An 11191-nucleotide genomic window follows, 5' to 3' on the forward strand; every position below is an offset into this window, starting at 1 on the left:
TTTATATATATTATATTTATTATATATGTGGGTATATATATATATATATATTATATTTATATATATGTGTGTATATATATATATATATATATTATATTTATATATATGTATATATATATATATATATATTTATATTATATTTATATATATATGTGTATATGTGTGTGTGTGTGTGTATATTCATATGTATATATATATTTATATGTATATGTATATGTATTTATATATATCGGTGTCTGTGTCTGTATCTGTATGTGGGCACATTTTGAATTCATATGTCATTTCGTTTGGACGAAAATAAATATGTACACACTTGTGTACTCATTCATATATACACATATTGTACATGCTACCATGCTATATATTACACGCGTATGCACGTACATGTTATCTTTTATACACATTCGCATGTACTTCACCTATGAATTGTACTTGCTTGGTCTAGGGAATGGCTGCGATGGAGACTCCTGTGTGCTTTGAAATATGCCCCTGCTTTACACAAATACATACAAACGTTCTAGCTAGTTCGGTGCGGCATGAATGCTTGTGATCAGGTGTAGCGCCGATATGTTCAGGACACGTGCAAACTATCGACACCACTCATACAAGCCAACTCAAAGCGATTGCTGTGACTGTTTCCCTTGTCTGCGTATTAAACAGAATCTCCCAGCTGCGTCGCCAGTCCTAAAAAAATGGAATGCGAAAGTCCTAGCGTTGTTGCGAAGCCCTCGTGAGACCGAAAGGTGTGTATGTGTATTGCTTCGCTTCCGCGTTTGTTTATGGGGGTGGTGGGTGCGATTGGATGGAGCACTTGTGTGCCTGTCCTGCCCTGGCCCACGCGTCTGTGGTCGATGCTATCCTTCGTCAGCGATTTCAGGTAGTGGCATATACCTGACGACCCACAGCATAACGGTGCCCGTGTATACGTAGTTAGATTTAACTGTCCGATGGTGGGCTTGCGTACACACATGACTGTATACCGATTAATGATTACGTAAGTGGATGCGTGCGTGTTTGTTGGCAAGACCCCCTTGGAGTCTCCGTTGGAGTTCCCCAATTAAACTCCCCAATTTTAGAAGTAATATGCCCGTGACTCCTATGTACCGTTCGTTATGTATGCACTCAGTACCCACTAGCCCACTGTCATCATATGCAAAACCCTTCACCACAGAAATATCAAACATGTCAAGACATGTCAGCGTTGCTGATTCAAAGCGTTTTTACATGACCTATGCCTAGCGGCGCTGGTTCACATCCGCATCGACGAGGCATGCGGCACCATGGTGGCTAGCAAATGAATTGTATATACGTTGTGTGCACTACGTTAATAATATAGCAGTATACCTTGGTTGGCCAGCAACTACATCTACAGACAAACATTGTGGTTTTATACCCAGTTCCGTGCTGTATTCACAATTGTGTATCAACCTGCATATACACATGCACACAACCCACCTATTCCTCTCGACTGACGCGTGTAAACACCCCACCACCACCACTCACCCACCCACCCATAGATGGACAGGTCTGTGTCTTCTCGGGCCAACTGCCCGACAAGCCTGTGCCGAGGTGTTTGACAACAACTGCATCCAGTGGATGTCCTGCCTACTAGACATGTACAAGAAACAACCCAGTGAGCGCACTCAGGCCCATCTGGCGGCCCTGTTCCTGGAGGTGCTTGCGGTGGGTGTGAAGAAACCGGACCTTCGGCGAGCCCTGAGTGACAGTCACTTCCCACGCTTTGTGCAGCTGATGCTGGCTCTGACGCGCACCGTGTCGTCTGCCACTACAAGTAGGTATACGTTATGTGGTATAGGCCGGGAGGTTGCTTACGTACGGGGTTAGTTGGACCTGCGTGCACCAGTATACGTTATACTTTGAACGTATGGTTACTGTGGTGTGTGTGCTGTCTGTTGTCGGGGCTCACTCGCGTAGGTGTTGTGTGTACTACAGCAGGGTATGGTCCTGGCCTATACTATACATCACGTGCACATATGTTTAAAGACTTGATACTCCAGAGAATGAGAAGAGGTGTGCGTGTCCGCCCATATGTCGCCGCCAACAATTCAGCAGCCACCACTGTAGCCTTACACACAGTGGCTGGTTGTTTAGAGTTACAACTCAGTCAGAAGCTACTATTTCGAATCACATTCATGCACGTATTGTACATGTATTCTTATGTGGTCTTGTGCATTACCACGCACTTCTACATATCACTTCTACTCATACTCATGCACAGGTATTCACTCACTCATTCACATACATTCACGAACTCATTCACATACATTCACGAACTCATTCACATACATTCACGAACTCATCCACAGACATTCACGAACTCATTCACATACATTCACTAACTCATTTACATACATTCACTCACTCATTCACATACATTCACTTATTCATTCACTTACATTCACTCACTCATTCGCATACATTCACTCACTCATTCACATACATTCACTCACTCATTCACATACATTCACTCACTCATTCACATACATACACTCACCCATTCACATACATTCACTCACTCATTCACAGACATTCACTCACTCATTCACATACATTCACTCACTCATTCGCATACATTCACTCACTCATTCACATACATTCACTTACATTCACTCACTCTTTCACAGACATTCACTCACTCATTCACATACATTCACTCACTCGTTCACATACATTCACTTACTCATTCACTTACATTCACATACATTCACTCACTCATTCACTTACATTCACTCACTCATTCACATAAATTCACTCACTCATTCACTAACATTCACTCACTCATTCACATAAATTCACTCACTCATTCACATACATTCACTCACTCATCCACATAAATTCACTCACTCATTCACATACATTCACTCACTCATTCACAGACATTTACTCACTCATTCACAGACATTCACTCACTCATTCACATACCTTCACTCACTCATTCACTCACTCATCCACATAAATTCACTCACTCATTCACATACATTCACTCACTCATCCACAGACATTTACTCACTCATTCACAGACATTCACTCACTCATTCACATACATTCTCTCACTCATTCACATACATTCAATCGCACATTCACAGACATTCACTCCCTCATTCACATACATTTACTCACTCATCCACATACATTCGCTCACAAATTCACATACATTCACTCACTCATTCGCTTACATTCACTCACTCATTCACATACATTCACTCACTCATCCACATACATTCACTCACTCATCCACATACATTCACTCACTCATCCACATACATTCACTCACTCATCCACATACATTCACTCACTCATTCACAGACATACACTCAACCATTCACATATGTACCTACCCCGATTTCTCTCAGAGAGTAAGAAGGGTGCGAGTACCACCGCAAGTGCTGTGGCCAACAAACCAGCCAACGTTGCCATGGCATTGCAAGCCTTAGCGCGCTGTTTGGAATTGCAGCCAGGCCCAGCGCGGCCCTTCTCGAATCAGATCTTTGCCACTGCCGTGTCGCATTTGGACAGTTTAGATAGCCGGGTATGTAACGCTCACCTAGTACTAGTAAGTACGTCATACGAATGTGGCAGTCACTTGTTAAGTAAGTTGTACTTGTGTGTGTGTACTTTATGTTCGTATTTGGACGGTTTAAATAGCCGGGTATGTAACGTTCACCTAGTACTAGTAAGTACGTCATACGAATGTGGCAGTCACTTGTTAAGTGAGTTATACTTGTGTGTGTGTACTGTATGTTCGCATATGGATAGTTTAGATAGCCGGGTATGTAACGTTCACCTAGCACTAGTACGTACGTCATACGAATGTGGCAGTCACTTTTTAAGTGAGTTACACTTGTGTGTATACTATATGCTCGTATTTGGGACGGTTTAAATAACCGGGTATGCATCGTTTACATAGTAACAGTACGTGAGTAGTACGAATGTAGCATTCACATAGTAAGTGAGTTGTACTTGTGTGTTAGTACTATATGTCCGTATTTGGACAGTTTAGATAGCCGGGTATGGGGCGCTCATATAGATTCACATAGTAAGTGTTATACGTCTGTGCATGTACTATATGTTTGCCTTGGGACAGTTTAGATAGTCGGGTATGCAATGTTTATATATACATATATATATATATATATACATATATATATATATCCTATACCTATGCAACTTTATGCTTGTATTGGGACTATTGTGTGTTTGTGTCTATATGAGTGTCTATTGTGTGTTTGCGTCTATATATGTCTATTGTGTGTTTGTGTCTATGTGTGTATGTGTGCATGATTATATGATTTAAGTAGTCAGGTATGCACGTTTTGCATGTGCAGTTTTGGTAGATGTGTGCGCGCGCTGTATGTTTGCGCGCAGAGACCCATGCGACATAGCGTATGACCTGCTGTGTGAGGTCTAGTACAGATGCTTGTGTCGCAGTAGCCCTTGGGAAGCTCAGCCTCGCTCGCCCTATAGTTAGCCAAGTGTGGGTGCATAGCAGAACACACTACCCTACGCCGCGACTATCATCTCGGGTCAAGCGTGTGAAGCTTGTATATGCGTGCACGACTATTTGCATGCATGCATGCATGTATTAGGAGTGCAAGTCGTCTGTGTGTACTGACTTTCAGTCATTTTTCGAGTGAGGTGATTGTAATGGCTTTGCTTGTGTGCGACCAGTCGGGGAACCAACGAGTAGATGAGTATGTGTGCACAATTGCAAATTCGTGTAAATACATGGACGTAGTAGTTTCTGAATGGAGAACAGTGCATTTCGCATTTCCTGAATATTCTATATCTAAGCTACGTTGTTACTTATCGTCTATCAAGGACCCGGGTACGATCTCATTTATATATATGTGTGTGTGTGTGTGTGTATACATATATTTATATATATATATATATATATATAATTGTTTGCTCACTCAGATCAATTTGCCTATGTTCGCATATTTTAATTGTTACTGGGATATATGCATATCTCAATTGCATCTGAGAATATACCTAGCTATACCACTTCGCCTGCCATATAGTAAGATTCTTCTCCTCGCACATATTAATAAACACCTTTATCCTACATACAAGTTTTGGCCAGTATGCTTATTGTCCTCACATATATTATCATATACATATACCTTTATCCTACATACAGGTTTTGGCCAGTTTGCTTTATCATATACCTTTATCCTACATACAGGTTTTGGCCAGTTTGCATATTGTCCTCACACATTTATTTCAAACACCTTTATTCTACATACAGGTTTTAGCCGCAGCATGCACGTGCATAGCTCATATTCCACTGTGTGGTAAGGCTGGTAGCACGCCGCAGGAGCAATGGACGATGCTGCTCACCACTACGCTGAGCTCAATGCACCAGGTATGCAAACTACTTATATATTTATATCCCATATATACTACAAATGTACATCTACTTGTATATATAGACCTCAAATATGCTACAAATGTGAACTACTTGTGTATGTACCTCAAATATACTACAAATGTGTAATGACATATATGTTTATATCTCAAATATATAACAAATGTACAACTACTTGTATATGTACCTCAAATATACTACAAATGTGTAACGACATATATGTTTATATTATAAATATATAACAAATGTACAACTACCTGTATATATACTACAAATGTACAACTACCTGTATGTATACTACAAATGTGACAATACCTGTATATTTATACCTCAAATACACTAGTCTAGTGTAGCATCCGTGCAAAAGTTGGTCCCGTAGTCAGATCAACAGCCCACTGTATGTACACACATACTCGCTTCCATTTTTTTTCGTTTTGAGCTTCTTTTGAGCCTATCAATTCTCAGATATTCTCTGCCTATGCTATATCTCAGATGTGCTACTTCCATTCACATCTGGCAACGCTACACACACTGTGCATGGTTGTAGAACGCCAAGACTGTACACTCCCAAACTTCAATCAAAATGAGCGAGAGATTCCGATCTGTGGCAGTATTCTATACTCAGAACTATCCTATATTTGGTATTCTTCGCAGGTGTTAGACACGGCATACGCAGTCTTAGATGAACAATCCGCCCCTCCCACAGTCGCTGTAAGAGGTTCCGAACTTCCTCTGCCAGAGCTCTCGGCCGAAACCATCACCACCACACACATGCTGGCCAAGGCGTGTCACCGGCGGTTTGCGGCACTGTGTGCGCTTGCGAAGACTATGCTCGGCGGGAGTGTGCTGTTACGACAGGTATGGCGTTCAATTAAATCTGTATGGGAAGGCTCTATAATAATCCATGTAGAAGATTCGTATGTCACCAAGTTTTGCTCGCGAGAATGTTCCAGCGGCGGTTGGCGGCACTGTGTGTACTTGTGACACCCACACGCATATGAACATATGCGTGTAAAAACCCTAAAACTCAGTCCATATAAACCCATAGAAGCCATAAAACTCACTTCATCTGTACCAATCAGTGTAATCAGACCACAAACACCCATATGAATATATGTGTGTAGAAACCCTAAAACTCAGTCTATAGAAACCCTAAACCTCACTTCATCTGTACCAATCAGTGCAATCAGACCACACACACCCATCTGGATATATATGTGTGTAGAAACCCTTCTCTGCTGCACGGCTACACACCATATAGACATAGATACTGACCGCTCTCAATGTCACAACATACCAACTCCTAGACAGTTATACGCCAACGGCATATCCTCAACTCCACTGCACACCAATGCATTGGATGCCCCCCACGCGAGACAGTCTCCACCACTCAGATGCTTCAGCGATCACTTGCACAATTTATCTGCCGCTCAATCTCATGCAACTTCTTACCACACGTTTGGCCTGTCGTTATATATATATATATACATATATACATGCATATACATATATATGTATATATATATAATGTCTCACCATACCTGCTCTTCGATATACTTGTGCGAGTGTACGATTCTGACCACTGCCCACCCACGGCACCATCTCAAACAAACGCATACAACTCATTACCACATGTCTGACCTGTCTGTCGTTACACACGTATATATATATATACATAGAGTGTCCCAACAGGCCTGCTCTTCGATGTGCTTGTGCGCGTGTGTGAAGTAGACCACTACACACCCACGCGATATGGTGCCGATGCCACATACGAACAGTTGATGTGCAATGTGGTACAGTACCATGAGGCTATGCTCTCTGTGTTCCAGACGGTGTGTGTTAGCATGGGCCCCCAGTTGTTACCGTTTGCCGGTAGGATCTGCTACCTACTAAACCAAATGCGAAAGGTGAGTGTATACGCACAATGTGTGAATGGATGGTGTATATATATATGATTATGTATATTTACATGTGTGTTTCATACGTTATAGAGTATGCGTATGTTGTTTTTGGTTCGTGTGTAGCGAAGTACCACGAAGCAGTACTGTCACTATTTCACACAGCGTGTAGTAGCCTGAATCTCCAGATGGTATCTACCGCCATCAGGGTTTTCTATTTACTACAAACTATGTGGGAGGCGGATATGCACTGATTGTCTACGCCAATATTGTCATATTTATATACATTATTATTATTATTATTATATTTATGCGTGGGTGTATATATATATATATGTGTGTATGTGTGCGTGTATTATGTGCCCCGAGCGTTAGAGTGTAGACCCCTTCAATTCACTATCCACTGTTTCATATGTGGTGAGTATTAGTGCGCACTCTATGCAAATTGATTAAGATCTATGTATGTTGACGTCTATATAAATCAACATGCGCATGAGCACTAAGGTGTACGTATACCTCGTACAATTACATTAGTATCTAGCGAGAGCGAGAACCATGCAAATGCTCGTATTGCATCTATGCATCAACCTCAAAACGTTCAGCTACTAAACCGTACACTGGTACAGCACCACCACATCGCACATGGTATAGTTGTATACACGACAGGCTATGTGTGGATATACAAGCTCACATCTGTTCCTTATACCTCGCACGGTTGCAGTTGCACCTAACCAAGGGGTCTACCTACCATGGATGCTCCAAGGTGCTGGTGCTGCAGTGCTACGTCTCGGCCGCTCAGTGTTTGGGGCCGGGTATGGATACAGCCACCACAGATAGCATGGTGACCACCGTGTTCAAGGGGGTCAAGTATATTGCTGTACAAACACAGAGGTGTGTACCTGACTCCCTGTGTGTGTGTGTGTGTGGTTTGGTTTGGTTCCGTTGTCTAGGGTTCATTGCGAGTATGCACGTGGCGACCACAGGGCAGCTTAGCACAACACAGGGCTGGGTAGCACAACACAGGGATGGGTAGCATAACACGGGGAAGCTTTACCTTCTATTGTGATCCACCTAACAGTGCGTGTGGCTGCATGCCTTTGACTGTATATGCGCGAGTGTACATAGGGCGTATGAAGTGCAGCTTAACACGCTAACTGCACTGTGTCGAACATAAGGAGATCACTGCCGATGGTGTGCGTATGTATGTCTTACGGACCTTTAACCTCTCTATACAAAATCGCCGGCAAAAGTGCCATTTAAGTGTACACAGTTTGGCAAACTACGTCAGAATGGAAGTATGGATATTGACGTCCGCTTATATACTCGTATTTATTTATTTTTTTGAATTTTTATTTGTTATTGTTATTGTTTTTTTGTTTTTATCGCCACTGTTTGACATGATCGAACATCACGTGTACGATAAAACCTCGTTAGTTTATATACCGAAGGCTGTCTACGTACGAGTATGGTGCCATATAACCAATGTCCCATTGCCGACAGAATCACAAACACGGCATACATGCAAGCATCGTGTTCTGTGGATGTACTTGGCAAAATAACTACACACACCCATCGATGTATGGATCACAAATACTTCTAGTACAATTACAAACCTAATACATCCTCAGAACTCGCTCTCGTATTACAAAACCAATGCGGTAGGCGCCTTTAAATGGGCTTTTAACATGCGAATACCTGTATAATGAAACTACAGTGCCGACACGCAAGCAATCGCCACGGATAATGGGCAACTCTTTCAGTGGTGGATGGCTGCCATGGCAACGCTCGCGACTGTACTATCGCGACAGACCACACACCTCACAGCAGAAAAGCTGAGTGATCTAGGTATAGCACGGCTTATGCCTATGGTGCAAGCATGAATGCAATACAAACCATGTAACCCATGTACATGTGTGGGAGAGTTCACAACCCCGCATGCATAAAGCATAAACCCTATGAATCTCTCGAGCATATTAGGTAGTGTATGATACCGCATACTTTAGGGTTTAGGGCTCTAAGGTTTCAGGAGTTTACCCAAAGGGCTCTCAGCCTGCGCAACTGACGCAGCCCCGAAAGCAGATTAGATCATATAACGGGTGCACACTTGTATGGATCAGTGGACGTGCACCCATTCTGCTTATATATTGGCCTGACAGGTCCTAAATTTTCACTACAGGTGCGTGGGCGTGTCTCCAACTTACGGCGTACCAGGTGCACCCAACGCTGGCCCCAAACCTCCTCGGCAGACCCGAGTGTAGACTGGGCACGTACAAGGTGCTTAGGGCCATGGCTCTCAATTCACGGCCAACCCACTCGTCGTATATACAACAGGCTGTGCGAGTGTTCCAGAAGGGCATGGTAGATCCGGACATCACGGTAAGAGGGCGAGGATCAGGGTGCATATAAATATATGTATATTATATATATGTGTGTGTGTGTGTGTGTGCGTGTGTATGTGTGGGTGGGTGGGTTTATGAAATCATTTGGTATGTATATGGATGGCACTGTGCGAGGGTGATGTCGAAGGGGTAAGCTGCTTGTATCACACGTAAGTATAAGCTACCTGTATGCACCCGTACGTGTACGCTTCTTGTATGCACACATGAATATCAGCTACTTAAATGCACACGTAAGTATACGATACTTCTATTCACACGTATGTAAACGCTACTTGTATGTACACAGAAGTGTACGCTACTTCTAGACATGTAAGTATAAGCTACTTGTATGAAAACGTAGGGATAATCTACTTATTTGCACACGTATGTATAAGCTACATGTATGAATACGTAAGTATAAGCTACTTGTATGTACACGTATGTATACGCTACTTCTATGCACACGTAAGTATCCGATAATTGTATGCGCATGTAAGTATACGATACTTCTACTCACACGTATGTAAAAGCTACTTGATATGTACAGTAAGTATACGCTACTTGTATGCACATGTATGTATAAGCTACTTGTATGCACACGTAAGTATAAGCTACTTGAATGCACACGTAAGTATAAGCGATTTGTATGCACACGTAAGTATATGCGATTTGTATGCACATGTTTCTATAAGCTACTTGTATGCACATGTAAGTATAAGCGATTTGTATGCATACGTAAGTATAAGCGATTTGTATGCACACGTATCTATAAGCTACTTGTATCCACACGTAATGTATATGTGTTTGTATATTACCCTGTATTGGTAAAACAGGCTCTGTATGTGACGATGTGGGCGCTGAGTTTCGGTTATCACAAACGTATTGATTTGACTTAAATGGGCCGAGGACATGCGTCATGGTTCTATGCTAGTGTTGGTGTGTTTTAAATAAAAGGTTCAAACTTGACCCACATGTATATACAAAGGGCAAAGGATATCACTCTCTCCCACCGATCACCCGCATAAACCCATACTCATTGCAAACTCATATCCACTGAGTACTGAATTCTTGCACTAATCTATTCGATAACCAATCTGAATTATTATTGTAGACGGGGGATAGTGCTTGTATTCTGAAACTCACGACCACTGAACGTTAGATAGTCCATAAGAAAGATGGCCATCTTAGTATGAACTGGAGGAGGATGTTTACTAATTGTCATTCTCTGTTACAGGTGTCTGAATACTGCCACGAATCATCGCTCATATGCGACTGGCTGATCCACCCACGATTGCCGATCACACAGAGGGTAGTGCCGGGGACTTCGGTATGTCCGACTATGCACTCGTTCGTGTGTCTAAAAATATTGTGCCTATTTATATATTTATAGATTGATAGATCGATATATATAAATATGTATATATGTATATATATACATATGTGTGTGTGTGTGTGCATATATGTAATATATATATATATATATATATATATATATATATTATTATANATATATATATATTATTATT

The 11191-nt window shown here is 41.9% G+C and overlaps 1 protein-coding gene across 1 annotated transcript in view; it reads left to right on the top strand.

Annotated features, from left to right (window-relative positions):
- Positions 1 to 660: 660 nt before the first annotated feature.
- SARC_04467 (hypothetical protein) overlaps positions 661 to 11191 on the top strand; it is a gene marked incomplete at its 5' end in the record, with an annotated part of 11645 nt that continues 1114 nt past the window's right edge. The window contains 10 exons of the mRNA XM_014301698.1: positions 661 to 743; positions 1518 to 1792; positions 3375 to 3550; positions 5270 to 5386; positions 6044 to 6247; positions 7069 to 7296; positions 8009 to 8178; positions 9002 to 9132; positions 9464 to 9663; positions 10900 to 10992. Of these exons, the coding sequence (XP_014157173.1) occupies positions 661 to 743; positions 1518 to 1792; positions 3375 to 3550; positions 5270 to 5386; positions 6044 to 6247; positions 7069 to 7296; positions 8009 to 8178; positions 9002 to 9132; positions 9464 to 9663; positions 10900 to 10992 (1677 nt within the window). The remainder of the gene's footprint in view (positions 744 to 1517; positions 1793 to 3374; positions 3551 to 5269; positions 5387 to 6043; positions 6248 to 7068; positions 7297 to 8008; positions 8179 to 9001; positions 9133 to 9463; positions 9664 to 10899; positions 10993 to 11191) is intronic.

The sequence above is a fragment of the Sphaeroforma arctica genome, assembly GCF_001186125.1.
Source record: "Sphaeroforma arctica JP610 unplaced genomic scaffold supercont1.252, whole genome shotgun sequence".
NCBI lineage: Eukaryota > Ichthyosporea > Ichthyophonida > Sphaeroforma > Sphaeroforma arctica.